At 40.0% G+C, this 24,839-nt stretch overlaps 1 protein-coding gene across 4 annotated transcripts; it reads right to left on the bottom strand.

Moving 5' to 3' along the window:
• Nucleotides 1-824: 824 nt before the first annotated feature.
• On the bottom strand, nucleotides 825-24,839 carry MTFMT (mitochondrial methionyl-tRNA formyltransferase). Of its 4 annotated transcripts, none has more exons than XM_059698383.1 (9): nucleotides 24,811-24,839; nucleotides 17,193-17,402; nucleotides 14,506-14,628; nucleotides 13,155-13,257; nucleotides 11,592-11,667; nucleotides 9,810-9,901; nucleotides 4,305-4,383; nucleotides 3,392-3,474; nucleotides 825-1,812 (listed from the first exon to the last, which is right to left on the bottom strand). In XM_059698383.1, exons 1-9 carry the CDS (start codon nucleotides 24,822-24,824, stop codon nucleotides 1,618-1,620), a joined length of 975 nt encoding a protein of 324 aa, XP_059554366.1. In that variant the 5' UTR covers nucleotides 24,825-24,839; the 3' UTR covers nucleotides 825-1,617. The 4 variants fall into 4 exon arrangements, with proteins under 4 accessions (XP_059554366.1, XP_059554358.1, XP_059554349.1 ...); XM_059698375.1 differs by lacking the exon at nucleotides 24,811-24,839 and adding an exon at nucleotides 19,197-19,449 and having other exon boundaries at nucleotides 14,506-14,604; XM_059698366.1 differs by lacking the exon at nucleotides 24,811-24,839 and adding an exon at nucleotides 19,197-19,447.

The raw sequence follows: 24,839 nt of genomic DNA, 5'->3' as shown, positions 1-24,839 counted from the left end.
TAGTTCATATCAATTCTGGTTTCTTCCAAACACTCTGTTCTTTCCCCCCATGTTTAACATGCCATCTATTTCTCTTCCATGATTCATGAGCTTTTTCCCAGCCAGCTTTCTATGTAAGTAGATAATTAGCCCCATACATTGAAGAGCATGCCTAGCCAATTTATGATTTAAAGAATAATAAAAGCCAGTCATGCTCCCACCACCCAGTTTAAGAACATTAGCAACTCGCGGTGAGGGTTCTTTTATGCCCTGTGCCTCTGCACCTGCTAGGATGCCTGCCAGGCTTCAGTCTGCGTAGTGAACTCATCATCTGGAAACGCAGTTTCTGCTTTATCTCCTCGGGAAAGCCTCCACTGACTCCCTTGAGGGAGATTGAATGCTCCCATTATACCTCCATTATGGCATTTATGACTATTATATTTGCTTGTTTGCCTCCCCAGTAGATTGAAGGTGCCAAAAATTATTTAATCTCTGCATCTCCAGCAACCAGCATAAAGGATAGTTACACAGAAAGTGTTCAGTAAGTAGGATGTCCATATAAACTGGTGTGCCTGGTGTCCATATAACCTGGAGTCCTGGTTTATGCCAGTTGTCCAGAAGTAATTATTACAAGTACTTCCTTTTATATTAATGAACGTATTCTATTTTAAATGAGCAATTATATAATTGCCCTATAAATCAATAAATATTGATTAATGAATGGAGAGTTTAACAGTCTAGGCAGGAAAAGCTGGTATGTAAATATCCTCAAATAAAAATTTAACAGCTGGCCCCTGTACCCCATCCTCCTCCAGAAGTGCTTGACTCTCTCAGAGACAGAGAAGTTGAGTTTGCACAGACCAGATGCTCAATAACTTTTATTGTGTAAATACATTGAAAAGTGTTAGGATATTCCTACTTCAAGAAAACCTAGATGTAAAATGTGAATTTACAGTAAAGCTCAATGTGACAGATTACTATTGTCTGTTTACTACTTGATGGGAACTAGATAGTAGAGGAATTTAAATAACTGACTTTACTACTTGCTGAAAATCAGAAATGCAGATTACTCCTGAATGAAAACCTAGTCAGAGTACATAAATTTTAAAAATGTAATAGATGCTTTTAAAGAACCTCTTCAGTATACATATGCATTATCAGTTAGTTGAACTTGCTCTTAGGGAAATATAAAATCTCCTTGACTTTGACATAAATAAAATTTTTATTTAAAGTTTCTTTTGTTATTCAAGTAGAAAAGTTGTGTGGTTGTTTTTTTTTAAATTGATTTCAGAGAGGAAGGAAGAGGGAGAGAGATAGAAACATCAATGATGAGAGAGAATCATTGATCGGCTGCCTCCTGCATGCCCCACACTGGGCATCGAGCCCACAACCCGGGCATATGCCCTGACCAGGAATTGAACCGTGACCACTTGGCTCAATCACTGAGCCACATTGCCCAGGCTAGAAAAGTTTTTAACTATTGTTAAACAAAAAGCAGGAAGTGAGGTAATTAACCTTTTGGATAATCTTCTCTTCTCCAACAGTGTCATATTCCTTGAAAATCAAAGTAATTCCTTATGAATAAGGCTTTTAATAAATTACAAATATGTAATAGGTCTTATCTATCTTCTTTCTAAACTACTTAGTGCACTGTTGCATAGCAACAATTTTTTCCCCCTGCTTCTTTGTTGGAAGTCTGAGAGTCTGAAATCTGCATTGACTTGGATGAGCTTGGGAGTTTTTCTGGTGCCAGGGGTGCAAATATCCATTGTAGAAATCAGCAGCTGTTAGTGTTTTCTTGAGCATCACTGACCGAACACCAATCCAGCCATCCTAAAGGGCAAAAGATAAAGAGTGAATATGAAGTAGTAGTAAAATGAAGTAAATTGTAGTTTATAAAACTTTATCATGAAAACAAATAAACCAACCAAAACACTTTTACTAAATGCTTAGCTGCAAAGAGCACTGTAACGTATACAATTCTTTGACTCTGAAAGTTTATTACCAAGGAGTGATAACAAATGTAAAGATCTGTATAAACCTACTTAAACATAGAGGGGCAGAATAAAAGGTATGTTTGCATGGTGCTTTATAGTTTTCAGAGTGTGTCCATGCTTCTTATTATGTATGACTGGTTATCAGAATACAACCACTCTAAAAAGTAGACAGATCCAATGCTATCCACAGAGAAAACTGATGCCAGACAGTGTGAGTGATTGGTCTGAGGTGACACAACTGGTGGATCTCAAACTCACATCTGCAGACAATACCAGCTTCTTCTATGAGAGCAAACTACAGACCCAGCCAAGGACAAGAAATATGCACCCAATGTTATTCCAGAATAAGTTGAAGAGACATGAAGGGAGGTTGACGCAGGAGTTCTCTATCTACAGTCTGTGTAGGTCAGATCAACCTATTGTACATTTTAAACATCCCTTCGTGAGCATGAAACATCTCACATATACACCATATGAAGGAAATGCAAGGAATGTGGAACACTTCTTAGGAAAACATCATCAACATATATAAAAGCCTAAGTGACCATTATGACCAGTCGTTATGATGCGCACTGGCCACCAGGGGGCAGATGCTCAACGAAGGAGCTGCCCCCTGGTGGTCAGTGTGCTCCCACAGTCAACCTCCTGGGGCTGGCTAGTGGCCTCGGTGTCCATTCCTTCCGCGCCTGGCCAGGCGACCCTTGCTTCCTCTCCCGAACCCGCCTGGGGAAACCAGGGGTGGGTGGTGGCAGGCACGGCCCCTTTCCTAGGCTCCCTCTTTGGGGCCAGAGGCCAACTTCCTGCACCCTGTCTCTCCCCCCAGCCAGCAGGCCCCGATCGACCCATGGTCCCTCCCTGTCCCTCCCCCAGACCGGCAGGCAGGCCCCAATCGTCCGGCCCTTATCAGCCCTGATTGCTGGCCAGGCCTCGGGATCCCACCCATGCACGAATTGGTGCACCAGGCCTCTAGTTGTCTTATAAAACAATAATGGTTTCAAAGTTGTTTTAAATTGCTAGAAATCTATCTAACCACTGTTGAACAGTAGTAAAAGCAATTAGGACACATGCACTGTAGTTCAGCTAAATACTTGGATAGGACTATCTTTTATGATAGTCATATTAACAAGATAAAAAGAGCTTGTTAATTAAATTGGTTTACTTAGAATATACAAATTTCTTCAAAAAGAAGCACTTTGGTTACTGAATTTTCTTTCATTGAGTAATAACAATGCCTTGGAAAAACTTCATCACTTTAAAAAAATTACATGAGATTCTACTATTTGTTAAGAAAAACTGTCCATTGCCTCAGTCTGATAGACAAGCAGTTCAGTGAAGTCCCAACTAAAAATGATAAATGATACAAACTATAAATTCAGTAAAACAAGTATGATAATTTTAAACTAAAGGAAATGTACCTTGCAACAAACCAGAAGTTTTTGTGACTGTTTGTGGTATATTATGGATCCTGGAATAACAGCCTGTCCTGTTAATTTTGGATCTAAAGAATGGAGGGGGTGGGGACATGAGAGAGCGAAAATAATTACACTTCATTATGCTTCTTAAAGATTAAATCATCTTGGGAGGCGGCACTAATCTAGAGAGGACTCATTTGCTGATGACCTGACTCTGTAACCCAAACTTACAATGGAGCCACAGTACTTTGTGTGTACCTTGAACCCAAACGCAAGTTTTCCATACACATAAGCTATGAGTCTTTTACCCAGTCTCTCAAAGGTCAACCTAAAAATGCGGAATCCAGAAGTTTTGACCATTTGGGGGAAATAACTAGCTACCAGTGGAGAAATATACAGGATCTTAGCTGGCCCCTTCATCCATGACCAAACACATACCAATTCCTAGATTTCTGGGGAACCCCGACTCTGAACTGCACCAGCCCCTGCTGTGGCTCACATTCCTCAGTCCACCACACTGGGAGGGTCCTAACGGGCCTCAGGACAGACCTGTATTGTGAAATGCATACTTTGGCCCAAGATCTCCCTGAGCTGCTCAGACATTTTCATTATGATATTCACCAGAATGAAATTAACCAAGTCATTTTGCAGCCCCTGAAAAGCTTAGTGCAGGAAATCACAGAGCTTAAAAAGGGATAGTACCACTGCTCTGCCTACTTCCCAGGTTCCTGTGATGACTAAATGAGAAAATACATGTGAATGGACACTAAATGAATGTAAAATATTATCATTATTGAACCCAAACAAACTAAAAGAATTCCTACTTTTTGTAAATGTGACCTATGGTAAAACAGACACATTTTCAAATAGACTATAGTGAAAACATTTTCTATGTCAGCTATTCAAAAGTTAATACCAGTGAGGACTGAACGATTAACTTCTACCAAATCCAGAAGTTTAATGGTGTTATCCATCCAGAGTGTCTGTAACGGAATCTGCAAATATAATTAAAGAAGGGATGATTAAAGAAATGCCCTCAGCCCCCAAACCTTTTAACTACCATTCTGTGCCAATCAGGTCTGACTTGTCTCCCAATTACAGAGGAATTGGGAACTCAGTTTCTAAATCTTACGCAACAGAACACAGACCTTCTATATCAGTCTCCAGAATTTATAAGACCTTAACATTAAACACTATTTTAAAATCAATGTTTATATCTTTATTATTTCTAATTAAAAATATATGTACATGATAAAAATGCAATATATATATATATATATATATATATATATATATATATAGCAATTATATTAAAAATTTAGAAAATAAAACCATTCTGTACTCCCATCCCCAGAGGTAACCACTGTTAACAGTTTGGTGGATGTAATATCCTTTTTTTCCCTACCAATATTATTATTAAAAACCTAGAACATACAGTTTTATAAGGAACTTTTTTACTTAACCATAAATCAGGGACTTTTCATTAGTACACACTTATCTATTTCACTCTTTTTATCTGCTATATAGTGTGTCATTTTATGAATGTACCATAATTTATGAAACCAGTATCTTTATGATCAATATTCATTATTTTAAATTTTTTGCTATTATAAAATTGAAAAATGTGGTAATAGCCTGCTAGATACATATTTGAGGACTTTTATATATTTGAGGAATTTTATACATATATATTTGAAGATCGTTATTGTGTTTTTTTTAATTTTTGTTAATAGCTTCTTTTTAAAAATATGTTTTTATTGATTTCAGAGAATAGAAGGGAGAGGGAGAAATAGAAACATCGCTGAGAAAGAAACATTGGCTGCCTCCTACAGGGATTGAGCTCGCAAACTGGGCATGTGCCCTGACCAGGAATCAAACCTGTGATCTCTGGTGCATGGGATGATACCCAACCAACTGAGCCACACCAGCTGAGCTAGTTATTGTTTTTTTAATGGGCTACCTGGATTAAAAAGCATCAACATTTCACTCTAAAATGCTGATAGAAAAAAATGACAATATATTGTTTATTAGTGATGCCGAGGAGCATTCCATATATTTACTTGCACATTTTTTTTTTTATGAAAACTACCAATTTATGCTCTTTGCCCATTTTTTAATAAAACTGAGTTGTTCATCTTTGCCTATTAATTTGTGAAAGCCTTTTATATTTTTAGGAAATTAGCCCTTTAATTCTTGAGTGTTATGAATCTTTTCCCAGTTAGTTGACTTTTTACACTATTTTTTTTCATGCATAAGTTTTTTATATTTATGGAGTAATATTATCAATCTTTTCGCTCATAACTTCAGTGGTTCACGTCATGCTTAAGGAGGCTCTCCCTATAGTTCAAGATTATTAAATCTTATACAATTATTTAATTGTGTTTTTTTCCGTCTTTGGTGGGATTTGTAAAAAAATTAAATCCCTGATCCATCTAAATGTTATTTTGATTTTAAAAGGTAGCTCTCTAATGCTAACCAGTTGTCCCAGTGCTATTTACTAGATAATCCATCTCACCCTTTCCTGCAATGTGAAATGCCACCTTTATTACATAATATATATCTGAAACCCTAGAACTTGATTTAAAGATGTTAATAAAATTAACACATGGCAGAAAATAGTTCTCTCGGTTTTCTGAATTAAAAATAAGTTTATTTTCAGACTGTGTAGCCTGGTCTCATTTCATAGGTGAAGAAAACGCGGCCCGGGAAAGTGCAGCTATCCCCCAGGCTAGACACAGCTAGTCAGTAGCAAGGCCGAGGATCAGAATCCATGTTTTTTCATCCTCAGCTCAGGGCTCTTTTTATGAGGTCCCTTAAAGAAGACATTTACTTTTTAGAAGAGTTAAGTGGTTGCAAAGATTTGAACATTAAATTTAAAATATTAAATTTGAAGAAAAGTTCATAGTGTTCATATTCTTAGATATGACACGTTTTGGTGCAGTATTCTCTTTTATAACATGCTGACACATTTTGCTTCACTCATATTGCTTCCAATAGAAGTTTTTTCATGTGTGTAACCTTTTTCTTTCAAAGAACTCAAAATACTTTAGAAACATGCTTACTGACTAAAAAGAGGTTTATATATACTGAGAGCTATGAATATGTTAGGAATATAATAAAAATATACAGCTCTTTTTTAAAATTGATTTGAGAGAAACATCAATATGTTGTTCCACTTCCTTATTTATTCATTGGTGGCTTCTTGTACGTGCCTTGACCGATCAAACCCACACCCTTGGTGTATTGGGACCATAATAAAACCAAATGAGCTACCCAGCCAGGGCCCCAAAATAATTTTGATTCTTGAGGAGGTAAAGCTTATCTTCATCTATTGTCAGAGCATTGCAGAAAGGAAAGGGATGGTAAAAATATAGTCATTTCAGTGTCCACCATCATTACTGTTAAAATTATATGTTTGCATAGATTTAAATTCACAGTTTATCTCCTTTGATCTTGACAGTTGTGAACAGGGTAATTAACCCCTCTTTAGCAGTAAAAAAGCAGAAGCTCAGAGAAGATAAGGGTTTTGCTCTTCATAGTAAATGGAAGCTCTGAGAATTCAATCTCACCTTCTGGCTCTTTCTAGTATAACACCAGCTTTTCTTAGTGGCGAGGAAAGGTGAACTGCAGAAATAAGGATCCTATGTAGTAATATATCTCCGTGTTTAACTTTTTGAGGAACTGTCAAATTGTTTTTCACAGCAGCTGCACCATTTTACATTCCCACCACCAATGTATGAAGGTTCCAGATTTCTCCACATCTGTGTCAAAATCTTTACTGTCTGTTTTTTTAATTATAGTGATCCTAGTAGATGTGAAGTGGTATTTCAGTGTAGTTTTGATTTGCATTTTCCTAATGACTAAAGAAGTTGATCATGTTTTCATGGGTTTATTGGTAATTTATATGTCTTCTTGTGAGACATGTCAGATCCACTGTGCATTTCCTAATCAGGTTGTCTTTTTGCTGTAGCGTTATAAGAGTTCTTTATATAATCTGGATACTAGATCTTTATTAGATATATGTTTTACAAATATTTTCTTCTGTTCTATAGGTTGCCTTTTCTTTTCTTTTTTTTTTATTAGTTAAGGTATTACAAATGTGTATAGGTTGCCTTTTCATTTTCTGGGAATGTTTTTTGAAGCCCAACTGTTTCTTTTAATCCTCACCTGAGGATATGCTTTTATATTGTTTTTTTGGGAGAGAAACATTGATCAGTTGCCTCCTGTATGCGCCTAGACCAGGGATAGAATCCACAACCTAGGTATGTGCCCTGACTGAGGATCAAACCTGCAACCTTTTGGTGTACAGGACAACATTCCAATCAACTGAGCCACCTGGCCAGGATGAAGCCCAACAGTTTTTAATTTTCAAGTCCAATTTCTCTATTTTTAGTTTGGCTGCTTATCCTTTATGCAAGATATCTAAGAACCATTGTCTAATTCAAAGTCATTAAAATTTACCCTTGTTTTCTTCCAAGAATTTTATAGTTTTAGCTCCCACATTTAGGTCTCTAATCCATTTTGAGTTCATTTTTTATATATAGTATGAGGTAGGACTCCAAATTCATTTTTTTGATTGTGAATATCCACTTGTCCAAACTCCATGTGGTGAAAAGACTATTCTTTCCCTATCAAATTGTCTTGGTACCCTTACAAAAAACTAATGGAACACAAATGTATGGGTTTATTTTCGCCTCTCAATTCTATCCCACTGAGCTGCATATCTATGTTTGTCAGTACCACACTTGATTACTGTAGCTTTGCAGCAAGTTTTTAAATCAGGCAGTGTGAGTCCAACTTTGTTCTTTTTTTCAAGAATTTTTGGCTATTCTGGTCCTCCTGGGATTTGGTATGAACTTTAGAATCAGCTTGTCAATTTCTGCAGAGAAGTTAACTGGGCTTTGTATAGTAATTGTGTTGAATCTGTAGGTCAGTGTGGAGAATGGTACCATCTTGACAAAACTGTCTTCCAGTCCATGAACACAGAGGTCTTTCTGTGTATTAGGTCTTCTTTACTGTTACCAGCTCTAACATTGGGGGGGGGAGGAGGATTCTTTGTTTTTCTCTATCTGAGATCATGCCATCTGCAAATAGAGGTAGTTTTACTTCTTCCTTTCCAATCTGGCCCCTTGTATCTTTTCCTTGCCTAACTGCGCTATTACCTCCACTACTGAATAGCAGTGGTGATAGTTCTCTTGCTCCTGATCTTAGGCGGGGAAAGCTTTCCGTTTTTCGCTATTAAATATGTTAACTGAGGGTTTTTTGGTAGATGTTCTTTATCAGGTTGGGAAAGTTCCCTTCTACTCTTAGTTTATTGAGCATTTTTTTAAAATCAGTAAGGACACTGGCCTGGCCAGGACGGCTTAGTGGTTGACCATCAACCTATGAACCAGGAGGTCATGGTTTGATTCCCAGTCAGGGCACATGCTGAGATTGCAGGCTTGATCCCCAGTAGGGGTGTGCAGGAGGCAGCCAATCAATAATTCTCACGATTGATGTTTCTATTTCTCTTTCTCTCCCTCTCTGAAATCAATCAATATATATATATATATGAAAAAGACATTGGATTTTCTCAAATGTTTTTCCTGCATCTATTGAGACAATTCTGTGTCTCTTGTCCATTATTCTGTTAGTATGGTGTATTGCTTTGATTGATTTTTGTATGTTGAATCAATCTTGCATTCCTTAGATAAATCTCACTTCGTCATAGTGTATAATCCTTTTCCATATGTTGTTTGATTCAGTATGTTAATTATGTTGAGGGGTTTTGCCTCTATATTCATAAGGGATATTGATTTTTAGTTTACTTTTCTTGTAATGTCTTTATCTGGTTTTGCCTCTGCTTGGAATGCTCTTACTGATCTCAGCATGGCTGGCTTCTTACTGTTTTTCAGATCTCAGCTTAAATGTTAGTTCAGAGGTCTTCCCCATCTAGCCAATCTAAAATAACCTCCAGTTAGTCTATCCTTTTAAAATTTTCACCAAAGAACTTATCACACTATCTGATATTTTCATTTACTTGCTTATTTGTTGTCTTCCCACATCATTTTATCTATAGTACCTGGGATAATGCCTGACATAATATGGGCGTTAAATATTGTTTAATGAATGACTAAATAATAGCAGATATCATTTAATGAGTACCTCCTCTGTGCCATATACTGTAATCTGGTCATAATAGATGCTTTATATATATTATATCAGCCCTAATTTTCTGAAGAACAAACTAAAGATCAGAGGTTACTTAATGTTACTGACCTAAAGTGGTTAAAATGGTAAATTTTATGTTATGTATATTTTATCACAATAAAAAATGAATTTCAGAACTTTTAAGGTTTAGTTTATGAGACTCATTCCTAAATAAAAATATTTTGAAAGTGAAGTACACACAAAATTAACTGTATTCTGACTTCCAACTTACTATACTTCCAATGGCACGATGAAGTCTGAATATTTCCTCTGAAGTTTGTTCCTCCCATTTTATACAGCTGGTACGAGCAGAAATCTTAGGGGCTACAAGATAAAGCCAATGGCAAAAATGAATAGCAAGTTCAGTGTCCGTGAACTGATAACTACTGATACTGAATAATAGATACAAGATTAATTTGTTACATTATTTTCTCAATTTTTGTATATGTTTGAAATTTTCCATAATACAAAATAAAAATAAATAAATTATGCAGGTACTAGAAGAAAACATGGGTGAATTTCTTTATAACCTAAGTATAGAAAAAAATCCTCTAATTCAAAATTCAAACGCAATTAAAGAAAAGGACCATAAATGTGACGACATAAAAATAAACTTTTGCAAGACAAAAAGAAATGCCATAAGTCACGCATTGAGGGGCATGAAGGAGGCAGCCAGTCAATGATTCTCTCTCATCGTTGATATTTCTATCTCTCTCCCTCTTTTCCTCTCTGAAATCAATAAGAAAATATATATTTTTAAAAAGTCAGTAACATGGAAGTGAAGAAATAGTGGAGGAATTAATTACTATAGATTAAAGAGAATAAAGGGACATAACAACTAATTACAATTGGATCTCAGTTTGAAAAATATACAGCATAAAATGTTTTTAGACAATTAGGAAAATTTAAATATGGATTGGATATTAGATGCTATTTGAAACTTCATTTTTCACGATGCATGCTAACGTGTTTAGGGATGAAAGGTCATGATGCATACTTCCAAATGGTTAAGCAGAAATTAAAATACATATACTAAACAAACACACATTTAGAGAAAACAAAGGAAAATATGGCCAAACACTAATAATTGTTGACTCTGGGTTACATAGATAGTCAATCTTTCAACTTATCTCTGTGTTTGATACTTTTCAACATAAAGAGTAGAGAAAACATTTCTATTCTTTCATGAAACTGCATGTTAACAGGGAGAGGGAGACCTTACCAACCATTCTTTTTTTAAGTATATTTTATTGATTTTACAGAAGAGGAAGAAAGAGGGATAGAGAGTTAGAAACATCAATGAGAGAGAAACCGATCAGCAGCCTCCTGCACGCCCCTTACTGGGGATGTGCCTGCAACCAAGGTACATGCCCTTGAACGGAATCAAACCCAGGACCCTTCAGTCCACAGGCTGATGCTCTATCCACTGAGCCAAACCAGTTAGGGCAACCAACCATTCTTTAGAAAAGGACATACAAGTGGGCATTCAACCTTTAGTCAAAATTAAGAGAAATGTGCAAATGAAGAAGTCAAAGTGTTCAGATGCTTATCAAGTCCAACAAAACCCTTTGCCCTGACCAGGTAGCTCAGTTGGTTAGAATGTTGTCCCGGTACACCAAGGTTGTGGGTTCAATCCCCAGTCAGGGTACATACAAGAAGCAACCAATTAGCCTGGCCGGTGTGGCTCGGTGGTTGAGCATCATCCCATGCACCAAGAGGTGTACAGTTCGATTCCTGGTCAGGGCACATGCCTGGGTTGTGGGCTAGATCCCCAGTATGGGGTGTGCAGGAGGCAGCCGATCAATCAATGTTTCTATTTCTCTCCCTTCCTTTCTCTAAAATTAATAAAAACATATATTTTTAAAAATCAACCAATGAATGCGTAAAGAAGTGGAACAACAAATCCATGTTTCTCTCTCTCCCTCCTTGCCTCTCTCTAAAAATCAATAAAGAAAAAGAAAAAAGACAAAGGAAACCTATGGGAGGGATAAGAGTCTCTGTAGCTTTCACTTACCATGTGTCACCCCCTCAGTTGGCTGCTGCCTTCCATTCTTCAAACTTTCAGGCAAATTTTTCAAAACTGAAATAAGCTAAAAAAGGAGAGCAATATATTCAAGATGAAAAGAACAAAAGCAGAAATTTATTACAACTCAGTATCATGAAATTACCATCTATAGCTTTAAACGCGGTGTGGCAGGTAAGGTAGTAAATTGGCCCAAGCTGTGAGCACGCATGTCTACTTGGTGGGGATTCAGTAGAGATGCTGCCCGCTGTAGAGTGCAGGTCATTGATGTGCGTCCAGTGAATGCTGAGCTCTGACTGGATGTGCAAGCTTTCAGGATCAGGACAGACTATGCTCGCTTATCCACACTCTCACCCTGCAGGGAGGAAGGCAGTGGAGCCTCTCAGAGTGTACTCTGGGATCACATAGTTTTGGATTCCAATCCCAATTCCACTACCTACTAGCTGTGTCATTGTGGAAAAGTTATTTTACTTGTCTGTGATCTTCAGTGGCATCATCTGTAAAACAGTCACCAGCAAGAGCTACCTCAAAGTTGGAAAAGTAAAAAAAATAAGTCTATAAAGTATCCTGGCACACAAGTCAGTGCTTAATAAATGACAACCACTGTTATAGTAGCATTTCCAAGGTGAGTGCCTGGAATAGGACACCATCTATATAGTTGGGGGAAAAGTTTCCTTCTATAGAAAATTAACTAGTTCATATGAAAATCATTAATTTGGTTATTAAGCATTTACTCAGACCCTACTGTATACAGATTCAATGAGCTATACAAAGCCATGGAGTTCATGTATAGCTGGGGGTCAGCAGAATTCCAGCGCATATGGATGCAAATGACTGGAACACAGGCACAGAAGTGCTTGGAGGGAAGCCACGAGTCACTTAGGAAATTCGGATGAGACTGAGGAGAGTGAAATTGGGAAGGATAGCTTAAAGCAGCGGTTCTCAACCTGTGGGTCGCGATCCCTTTGGGGGTTGAACTACTCTTTAACAGGGGTCACCTAAGACCATCGGAAAACACATATATAATTACATATTGTTTTTGTGACTAATCACTATGCTTTAATTATGTTCAATTTGTAACAATGAAAATACATCCTGCATATCAGATATTTACATTATGATTCATAACAGTAGCAAAATTACAGTTATGAAGTAGCAACGAAAATAATTTTATGGTTGGGGGTCACCACAACATGAAGAACTGTAAAGCCAAACCGGTTTGGCTCAGTGGATAGAGCGTCGTCCTGCAGACTGAAAGAACTGTATGAAAGGGTCGCGGCACTAGGAAGGTTGAGAACCACTGGTTTATGCCTTGCTGTGAAACTATGGCCCACATAAGATCACGTGTTTCATTTGAAAACCTTTATTAAATACCCAAACTGTAAATTCTCAGACACACATGAGACCATAAATGCCATGTTAATTTTTAGGAAGTCAGGGATAGAAATCACTCTTAAAGAATTAAAACCATATGTCATAAAATTGTTCTTCTCATCATAACCACTTAGGAAATCTACTAAGTGAATAAAAGCAGTGTGATATCGAGAACTGTACCATGTTGGCACCCAGTCTTGACAGCACTACTTCCAATTCCTTTGCAGTGCTCTTGGGGGGCACAGGAATGGTTTCCTGTTTGAGAATTGGACCTACATCAAATCTACAAAAAAAAAAAAATATAGTAATGTGATTACCGACAGTTTCTTTCAATCAAAATGTCTGTCTACATGAGCGTTTACACACTACCAGGACAGTTTAACCTTGGCCACAAATTTGACTGTCAGCCATTAGCAAAGATAAATGTCAGTTTGAAAGAAAGGTGAGTAAAATCTGGCCTGTACTTAGATTTTAAATTTATTTTTCTTAATGGGTAAAAGTATAAAGTTGCATATCAGGGGTTTGATTGCAATTATAGATAATTCTATCATTAGTAATAAAAACTATGAAAAAAAATCTCTATTTGTATAATGAAATCATAGAGCAAAGAATTTCTTTTCCAAGGAAGTACAATAAAAACATTCCTAATTATTTCTTTCTATATTTCCTTTCTCAAAGGACAAGAGTTTTGCCTAGATTATAATCACTGTTGATTATAAGTAAGTGCAAGTACATTTGCATTCCCACAAGTCTTATATTTTACATCAAGCTCTGAAATACTGGCCATTAGTTTTTATTAGAAATATGCTTTACTTTGAATATTTAACTTTGTAGACCTGTTAATTCTATTTTTAACCTATAAGTTTTAGTAAAATGTTTATTATGAAAAATCACATTCACAAAAACAGTGAATAGTCTAATGAATCACCATATATACATTACCCAGATTTTAGAATTATCAAAGTTTTGACACTCCCCCCACCCTTTTTCTGAATTAAAGCAAATCCCAGATATTGAGTTGTGAATTATTAGTTTCTATGGGAACATAAGGTGACAATTGGCAGAGTCTTAATACATTCCTGAAGCAGTTGTAAATAATTATTTCTTGGACTGCAGGTATAATAAAAAATTAAATGTTTAAGAAAATTATTGGTATACAATATATTCTTATGTCAGGTTCCAAAACATTTTTGACCATAGTTTTACTATAGAAACCAGGGCCAGTAGAACCAAGATGCATAGCAACTACTATACAAAAATCCATTTCTCATTTACATAACATCTTTTCTAAAAATCCAGTTGCTAATAATATAATTCATTTCAATTATCAAGTTAAAAATGTCACAAGGGCATAAATACCAAAACACTTATGGCTTATGTTAGAAACCAGGAAAAAAACAGAAAAAGTATAAAAGCAAAGGAAGGACTCTGGAGTTGGAGAAATTAGAGCATCATCCATTCATCCATACCCAGCCCCTCCAATGAACTGATCAACATTCAAAATCACCAAGAAAATAAAATAAGCTCTTACCTTTTAGGCCTGATTTGCATAATTGTTACTCCAGTAATTGTGTCTCCTTGAAGCACAGTATGGATTATAGGGGCTGGACCACGCCACCTTGGGAGGCAACTGGGGTGGACATTCAATATGCCACTGAGTTAGAAAAGGCAGAAATTAGTATGCAAGTGGGTTGTGCCATTTAGTTACTGCTATCTAAACTAATATGCTACCTTTTATCATTAAACTTTCCCAAAATTTTGAAAAACTAACAGTTAAGTCCAGTCTTGTACTACCAGAACAGGGAGCCAGAGCTAAATTCACTCTACCATAAGACACCAATGAAACTCAATTAAAAATAGAGCAAGAACAACTATTCACTGTTACAAAGATGTTGCAAAACAGCTCATGATGTGCCCTAACCAGTTTGGCTCAGTGGATAGAGCGTCGGCCTGCAGACTGAAGGGTCCCAGGTTCGATTCCGGTCAAGGACATGTACCTTGGTTGTGGGCACATCCTCAGTGGGGGGTTGTGCAGGAGGCAGCTGATCGATGTTTCTAACTCTCCCTCTCCCTTTCTCTCTGTAAAAATTCAGTAAAATATATTTTAAAAGGCTGGCGAGGCCTGGGCACCAGTGGAAGTCCTTCCCCTTGAGTTGGGCTTGCCTGCCTGGCCCCCAATATTTCAAAAAACAAAACAGCCGAAACCGGTTTGGCTCAGTGGATAGAGCGTCGGCCTGCAGACTGAAGGGTCCCAGGTTCGATTCCGGTCAAGGGCATGTACCTGGGTTGCGGGCATATCCCCAGTAGGAGATGTGCAGGAGGCAGCTGATTGATGTTTCTCTCTCATCGATGTTTCTAACTCTCTATCTCTCTCCCTTCCTCTCTGTAAAAAATCAATAAAATATATTTTTTAAAAAAAACAACAAAAAAAAACCAAAACACAAAACAAAACAAAACAAACAAACAACAAAACCAGCTCATGATGAGTCTGGGAGTTTTTAAACAACAAAAAAATGCATTTTTTTTTTTTTACTATATGAGAACCACTCAAACCCTGTCATGCATCTCAGATAGTTACATAATTACCCTCACTTCTCTCGGTTTGCAATTAGATGCCTAAAACAAGCTTCTTTTAGTACCATCACCTTCACTGTTTATCCCAATACTCCTATCACCCATTAATGAGCAAGTTAAATAATTTGCTGATCTGTCATTAGTTTAATGTCTCCCATGAGTATGCACTTGAGAATGTGTGAATATGGGTCATATATTGTAAGTTTCACTGTTCAGCTCAGTCTTACTCCTTCAACAAATACTAACTGAGCATAATGCATGTGCTGGCAATGTGCTAAGTGCTGCAGATACAAGCAACAGTGAACCAACCTGTCCTCAGGGAGCTTATGTGACAATGTGAGTGGAAGATAAGCAATAAAAAACAGAATATGTAAAATGTTTGTCAGTGGTGCTAAGGGCTATGGAGAAAAATAAAGCAGAAAAGGGGATAAGACTATTGGGTGGGAGATTACAATTTAAATAGTGGTTTAAGAAGGCTTTACCAGTAAGAAGACACTGGGCAGAAACATGAGAAGGTAAAGGAATAGCCATGCAGATATACAGAAGAAAAGCTTTCCAGGCAGAGGGAACAGTAGGCACAGTACAAAGGTTTTGAGGAAGGTAAATGCTGGCGAGTTCAAGGCACAGCAGAGGCTACTGTGGCTGGAGTGGGGTAAACCTGAGGAATAGTACTAGGAAATGAGCCCAGAGAGCCAGCAGACCAAACCAAGTAAGCCGGTCCTCACCGGCCTTTAGCTTTTGAGTGAGATGGAAAACCACCAGAGAACTTTGAGCAGTGACTGGTCTGACTTATGCTTTAAAAGTATCATTTTGGCTGCTGGGTTGGTAAAAAAGTGAGAGGGCCAACGACAAAAGTAGAGGCCAATTAGGAAGCTACTGCAGTACAACAGGTGAGTGGCCAGAGTGGAAATGATGAGACACAGACTCCAGACAGATGTCAAAGGCGGAGGCAGTAGTATTTCCAGATGGATTAAACGTGCGGTGTGAGATAAGGAATTAAGAATGACTCCAAGGTTTGGGAGCTAAGCAACCAGAAGGCTGGCGGTCCCATCTGCTGAGATGAAGATTTTGGGGAGGAGCAGATTTTGGGCAAAAGTTCAGGAATATAGTTCTGGACCTTTCAAATGTTGGATGTCTACTAGACATCCAAACAGGGCTGTGGAGGAGGCAGTGGGCATTAGGGACCTGGAATTCTGGGAGAGATCTGAATTGGCGGGACACATTTGGGAGTTGTCAGCATATATATGAAATTTTAAAAAGTTTTTATTGATTTTAGAGAGAGAGGAAGGGGGAGATAGAAACATGGATGAGAAACATCAACATCTTTGTGGCCTCTTGCACGCCCCCTGCTGGGGATGGAGCCTGCAGCCCTGACCGGAAATACCCTGCTGACCTCCTGGTGCATGGGTGGCCGCCAACCACCTGGCCACAGGGGCTGGGCAGCATACATACAAAATTTAAATGAGGGTGCATGAAAGAGCATCATTCATTTTAACAATTCATACCATTAATAAAATGTTTTATTTTAAGAGAAAATACTAAGGAAAGAGCAATTAGAGTTCAAATTATTGCATTTTGTAAATACCAGGTCCATACATAAAGACCAAGGTCTCTCTACTATATTTCCTTATAAATAAAACTTACTAGGGAAATTTAAGAATAAGAGCCTCACTCAAAAGTCGGCCAAATGAAGCGACCACTCCGACATCATATTCTCCAGATCCGACATCTGGCCACTCATACACTGGCAGCTGCGACTGGACAGCATACTGCTTCACTGGCAGTCCTTTTGGTGATGGGGAAGGCACCGTGACCACCTCCAATTTTTCGATTAACTCTTCTTCTTTGTTGTCCCTAAATTGTAAAGATTGGAAGAAAATATGACAGTATTAAGACAATGACAGTATTAAACTATTTCACACACCTCTACAGTATTTTTATGATTACATTCATGAGCAACTGAGAGACCGAGTTTTCACTTTTAATGAATTTTAATTATTTTAAGTTTGGAGAGCTACATGTGGCTACTGGCTACTGTTTGGACAGCATGGCTCTAGAAATATACAGAAACATATATAGTACAGACATTTTAAACAACTGGGATAGTACATATGCTGCTCCATGTTTTGTTTCTCCCTCTTAACACTATCTATGCTATTATGGGAGTCTTTTGGAAAAGATGGGTTAATTATGCATTTGCTAATTTATGCAACGAACATTTCTAGAATAAGAAACAAAAAGCAGTGACTGTCTCTGAAGGGAGGAACTGGGGGATAAACACTTGGGTGGGTGGGGAAACAAGAATGTATTTCTTGGGCATCATTCCATGACAGTACATATAGCACTACCTCATTCTTTTTATCTGCTGCATAGTACTCCAGTGCCCAGAGGAGCCGTTCATTGGTTTATTTAGCAGGCATTGCATCACATGTTGAGTTCTGAGGAGTATACAGAGGGCCCCAAAAGAGCAGGAGTAATGGAGCCACCCAGTGAGGACCAGCAGAAGGGTCAGGATATTGCAGTAAGAGATGTGGGAGGCAGTATGGGGAAAACAGCACGTGGAGAGTACATTATGTGGGGTATGCAAAGGGAGCAGGTGTGAAGGGAGGGTTTCAAGGGGTGTGTGTGAAGGGAGAAATATGATACACGGGGATTGAGGGAGTCAATATGAGGGGCTGCTGTGAAGTGCATGTGGGGAAGGCCTGACAGAGATGACGGACATGAGCGGGGAGCAGGATACATCAGGAAAAAACGGAGCAGGGAAATATACAATGGAGCCGTATACATGGGTATAGCCCCCACATATCATGAACTGTCGGGACAGGCTGGATCGCAATTTTTTTTTTTTCTAGTAAACAGTATTTAACTTTTAAAAATACTAAATATATACCTAAGCGTTCTGCTTTATATATTTACTCACCTGGACCTGCTTTTTGGACTATGTCCTCATTCAGCCCCAGATAACTAGGCCCAGTTGTATACAGGAAGGGGGTGGGGGGCAAAGGAGTAAGACAGGGGTGTGCAGGGGATGCCTGCGCCCGTGAAGACGCCCAAGGGACTTGAGGTACAAATTAGAGGAATCCGAGGAGGTGGAAAGGGGAGGACTTGAAGTCACAGCATATTAGTCCTGTGAGCTCAGATGAGGACGTTAGGCAATCAGTGGTTCTCAACCTTCCTAATGCCGCGACCCTTTAAATACAGTTCCTCATGTTGTGGTGACCCCCAACCATAAAATTATTTTCGTTGCTACTTCATAACTGTAATTTTGCTACTGTTATGTATCGTAATGTAAATATCTGATATGCAGGATGTATTTTCATTGTTCGCGACCCACAGGTTGAGAACCGCTGGCTGGGCTCCGATTTCTCCGCGCGCAACCAGGCAGGACGGTGGTCGGGCTGGACGGAAGTGATGCCCGCAAAGCGGGTAGCGCTCGGAGCACGAACGGACCGGGCCTGGAGTGCGGGGTGCAGACCCGACAGTCCCTGGCGGGTGCGGCGCAACTTCCGGGCGCCGGATTCACTGGGATCCGGGCCCACACGCCCCGGGCGCCGCCGCTTTCCCCAACGGGGTTCCAAACCGTAGGGCCGGCTGCAAAGGCTGGACCTCGGCGCCCTCGGCTGCGCCCCCCGAGCCCCGCCCCGGTACCTGGCGGCGTGCAGCGCCCGCAGCGCCTCGCGGGAGAACTGGTCGGTGCCGAAGAAGAGCACCCGCCAGGGCGGCTTCTCACGGACGCGGGTGCCCCGGCCGTCCTCCCCGCCGAGCCCGGCCAGCGCTCGCCACTGGGGGCTCGGCCTCCGGCCCGCGCCGCCTCCCACGGGCCGGGGCCCCCAGCAGCGTCGCACCAGCACCCTCATAGCCTCGGGGCGGCCGCTCTGCGCAGGCGCGTCGGGCTGAGCGCGAGCGAGCGGGGCTCGAGGGGCGGGGCCGAAGGAAACCGAGGGGCGGGGCCTGCCGGTCGGAGGCGAGGCCGTTCGTGTTGGAGGTATTTGCGGGTTCAAGAGTCCCCGTGATTTTTTATTGTATGTATTAGCACGATTTATCTAATCTCCCCCAAGAACTCTTTATGGACCAAGTCATGTGTTTTCACACAATGAAATCTCATTTATTGCCGTCATTCTGTGTCATTTTCTCAGCCATGATAACTAATATTTACTGCGTATTTAATATGCCACGTTTTGGCTACGCATTTTGATTAGTTCCGCTAACCCTCATATCATTCATGCCAGGTAAATATTATTGCAACCATTATAACTGAAGAGCATGTGAGGCTCAGTGAAGTTAGGTAATTACCTAAGGTCCTCCCTCACAGCTGGTCCCTGTAGCTCCAAAGCGTGGTCCTAACCTTTGGCATTCGCAGCAATCCTCTGTGCTCTGAGCGTCAGTCAGAGGCCCTATCTTGCACCTGAGGGAAATGAGGCTCAATCACTTGCTCTGGCATTCACTCTACCCTGTGGGTTTCCTCCCACACAGAGGGATATCATAAAGGAGATTTAGGGAAACTGGTATCCTGGTTTACCTGCTGGTGGTGGGGAGTGCTCTTAGAAGACCTCGAAGGACCTCTCGTGATTAGAGTTTTCATTCCCCAGGCCCAGGCAGTGGCTTTTGCCTTGAATGTGCTCACACATCCTGGCTATAGAGAGGAGACCAGACAACTTTCTAGCCACTCTCACCAACTTTCCCCATCACATAGAATCATACCCAGTGACCCTGGACCAGTCCGTTTTCCTAAATTATGAGCTCTGAACATCCCGGCTCCCATGTCTTTGTTCACGTTGTCCTTCCGAGATGCCCTCCCCACCTTCCTGCTTTCACACATTCTTCAATGCCAAGTTTCGACATCCTTCCCATGAGCTCTTGCCTGTATGGAGTAGATGTCGTTCTGCATGCGTCCTCTTAATGCTCCGAGGGGACCTCTGCTTCTCACACAGTTTGGAGTTATCGAGGGAAGTTGCTAATGTGTGCACAAACATTGATACATTCACCTGTGTGTTGAATAAAAAAGAGAGAGGCAAGAGGGGGAGACTGTATTTCCAGTGATTCCGCTCATCTGATCATATATGAGCAGAGTGAGATGGGACCCCAAACCTTCCATTCTTTCAATGGAGTTCTCTTTCAGTATCCTCTCTTAGGGTAAGTGGAATGTGATTCTAATATTTAAAAAATGGTCTTATCCCATACAACATGACCTATAAACACAACTAAAATAGTCATTTGGGTTTTCACCTTAGAACCGAGCTGCTGTCTGAAGTGTAACTATCTATATTTATGTGAATATCCCTTCTCTCCTTGAGTTAGAGGGCCTGCATTATGCTACCTTTAATTTTCAGCGCCCTAGTTCTTCACAGCTGTCCCCTAGAGCAGCCTCGAGCTGTTTACAGCGCCCTCTGCCAACCACACAGCAACTGATGGAAACCAGAAGGCTGAGAGGAGGAAAGGATTTTGTAGGATGATCATAGTTCATTTGTCATCAGACTTGGATCTACCACTTATCAGCCACGTGACCTGGGATAATAAATACACTGAGCCTCAGTTTCCCGAATTGTAAAATGGGGATGGTACTACTATTGTACCATAGCCACCCCCTGCCTGTGGTTGCAGTAGAATTCCGCTAGGAGGCGCTGCTCACCAGCCTTTCCAGTCATTGACAGTGGGGACGTCACAAGGCGGCAAGCGCTTCTGATAGGGATAGGCCCTCTGTGTTTCCGTAGGAAATGTCAATCCCAAACATGTCCAGTCTTTCTGTAAAGCCGGGTTGGGCTGCAAGACCACCCGCTGAGGACAGGCCGGCCACGCTGGCCATCCCACAGCTCTTACAGATGGTGACTGCTAAGGAGGCTGTTCTGTGCAACAGACTCTCCCCCATCGGGAGACTGGAATGTCTTTGGTCCCAGCGGAGAGCTAAAGAGGCAGCCCGGGTGTCCTTGAAAGGAGAGGGACCGGAGAGGTCACATGACATCTGAAGGAAGCCAGATGTGAGACCCAGCACTCAGGAGCAGGTTAGGGGTACGGAAGTACCCCTTTGCTGCTGACAGTCGACCTAGTAAACCAAGGGGAATATAAATATCGCCCACATCCAATCCAGAAGCAGCAAATATTTCTTCCTTATGGACTATGCCCCTGTTAAACAAAAAAATTGTCATGGCCGAAAGCTTTTTAAAAAGAATGAGTTTATTAAACCAAATGCAAGCAAGAAAAAAACCAAGACTGGGGACATGAAGTCTAAATCACCAGCAGCAGGGCTCTTTATACACCAAGTAGGGGAAGAAAGACGTAAGTTGTTTTGAAAGAATTTACATTGGGGGGAGGTTCATTGGCTCCTGGCTATTCTCTTTAGTTAAAAGCAGAAATAGCCACCTGGAAGTTAATTCTAAGTTTCAACATTCAGTAATGTAAGCAATCTTTTGTTGGTTTTGCCATGCAGTTGTTAATTGATGAACCTCTTGTCTCTCTCCCTTCTACCCTCAGGACAGCTGCAATTTAATTCAGGACATCTCAGAATTTTCTCTGTGTCATTCCTATCCTAGAACTGGCTCGCTTCACCTTTTAAAGAGCCCCGTCAGCTCCAGGACAGTGGACATGTTTGTCTCCTCCATCCAGCCCTTCTTCCAGGGGTTTAGACGGTATGTCCTAGGATCTGGTCCTTTTTCTGGCTAGCATATGGCCCAATAAACCCTTTCTTTCAGAAAACCTTTTGGCCACGAAGGCCCTTGTTTAACAAAGGAATAATATCATCATGGATACAAACACTTCTGGCAACAATGACTGTGTTTGTTTTGTATGTCTACTTGCCTCCATTTATTAAAAAATGTAAAAAGTGCCCTAGCTGGTTTTGGTCCGTGGTTAGAGTGTTGGCCGTGGACTGAAGGGTCTTGGGTTGGATTCTAGTCAAGGGCATGTACCTCAGTTGCAGGCTCAATTCTGGCTCTGGTCAGGGCATGTGCTGGAGGCAACCAGTCGATGTGAGAGAGACATCCATATTTCTCTCTGTCTCTCCCCCTCCCTTCCACTCTCTCTCTAAAAAAAAAAAAGAAAGAAAGAAAAGAAAAAGGAAAAAATATGCTTGGATGAAGATTAACAACAACAACAAAAAAAGTAAAAAGTGATAAACTAGGCAAGAAATTAACACACAGAGACTCCTTTTTAAAATTTATTGATTTTACAACAAACGACAAGTGCTGGAGAGGATGTGGAGAAAAAGGAACACTTGTGCACTGCTGGTGGGAATGCAGACTGGTGCAGCCACTATGGAAGACAGTATGGAGTTTCCTTAAAAAACTGAAAATGGAACTCCCATCTGACCCTGTGATCCCACTTCTAGGCATATATCCCAAGAAACCAGAAACACCAATCAGAAAGGATATATGCACCCCTATGTTCATAGCAGCACAATTCACCATAGCTAAGATCTGGAAACAGCCTAAGTGCCTATCTGTAGATGAATGGATTAGAAAACTGTGGTACATCTACACGATGGAATACTATGCTGCTGTAAAAAGGAAGGAACTCTTACCATTTGCAATGTCATGGATGGAACTGGAGAGCATTATGCTAAGTGAGATAAGCCAGTCAATAAAGGAAAAATACCACATGATCTCACTCATTCATGGACAATAGAGACCATTATAAACTTTTGAACAATAATAGATACAGAGGCAGAGCTGCCTCAAACAGATTGTCAAACTGCAGCGGGAAGGCAGGGGAGGGTTGGGGGGCAGGCGGTAGGGGGGTAAGAGATCAACTAAAGGACTTGTATGCATGCATATAAGCATAACCAATGGACATAAGACACTGGGGGATAGGGGAGGCTAGGGGACTGTCTAGGGCGGGGGGATAAAATGGATACATATGTAATACCCTTTGTAATACTTTAAGCAATAAAAAAAAAAATAAAAAAATAAACAAAACACTTAAAAAATTTTTAAAAAAATAAAATTTATTGATTTTAGAGAGAGTGAGAAAAGTGGTATAGGGGGTGGGGGAGGCACATCCTTTCGTTGTTCCACTTATTCATGTATTCATTGGTTGTTTCTTGTATGTGCCCTGACTGGGGAATTGAACCCCCCACAGCGTTGGCATACTGGGACAACACTCCAATCAACTGAGCTACCTGGCAAGAACTACTCTTTTTTTAAAAATATATTTTATTGATTTCAGAGAGGAAAGGAGAGGGGGAGAGAGAAACATCAATGATGAGAGAGAATCATCGATTGGCTGCCTCCTGCACGCCCCGCACTGGGGATTGAGCCCGCAACCCAGGCATGTGCCCTTGGTTGGAATCGAACCCAGGACCCCTCAGTCTTCAGGCTGACGCTCTATCCACTGAGCCAAACCAGCTAGGGCTCTTTTTTTTTTTTTTTTTAAACCAAGACAGATCTTTAAAAATTATCTGAGCCAAAAGGAGGGGCTTTAAAAGAAAAATTGTCCCAGTACTATATGATCTAACTTATATGTGGAATTAAAAAAACAAAACAAAAAACACCCCACACAAATAAATGAACAAACAGAAACAGACTCATAGATGCAGAGAATAAACTGATGATTGCCAGATGGGAAGAGGGTCGGGGGGCTGGGTGAAATAGGATTAAGAAGTACAAATTGGCAGTTACAAAATAGTCATGGGGATGTAAAGTACAATTTAGGGAATATAGTCAATAATATTGTAATATGATTGTATGATGCCAGGTTTGTACTAGATTTATCTGGGGGATTACTTTGTAAATTATACAAATGTGTAACCACTATGCTGTACACCTGAAATAATATTGAATGCCAACTGTAATTGAAAATTTAAGAAAAATAAAAGAAAGAAAAATTGCCCCAACTCTGATCTGGGCAGAATCTTTCCTTTTTAAATGATTTAATTCACAACTTCCTTCTGAAAATAAATTATGCTTTCTGGTTAAAATGCTTAGAAACATTTCTGATAAACTTAAAAGGATTAAGATTCACCTAACTGACATCAGTCAAGAGTCTTAGTGACCTTTTAATCAAACATTCTTTTTAAAAAAAATCTAGTCTAATCACTATTATTTAACCATTTACCAAGAGTGAATTTTTAAAGTGAGACTACCAGAGGCCTTCCCTCACAGCAGGTTTGTAATAAAGCTTTGACAATGAAATAGCCCTAACTGAATTGTCTGAAGTGTTTGCTTTAATACTGGGGCCAACTATATGCCACCTCTGTTCCTTCAAAGAATGTTGACCTGCATGTGAAAGGTGGGAGCAACAAAGTTCAAAGTAACACACAGCGCTGGCTTACCAGTTGTTGGACATTCCTCAAACACTGAG

This window comes from Myotis daubentonii, chromosome 1, assembly GCF_963259705.1.
Source record: "Myotis daubentonii chromosome 1, mMyoDau2.1, whole genome shotgun sequence".
NCBI lineage: Eukaryota > Metazoa > Chordata > Mammalia > Chiroptera > Vespertilionidae > Myotis > Myotis daubentonii.
Note: the sequence above shows the minus strand (reverse complement) of the source record. Positions and strands in the feature narration are given on the sequence as shown.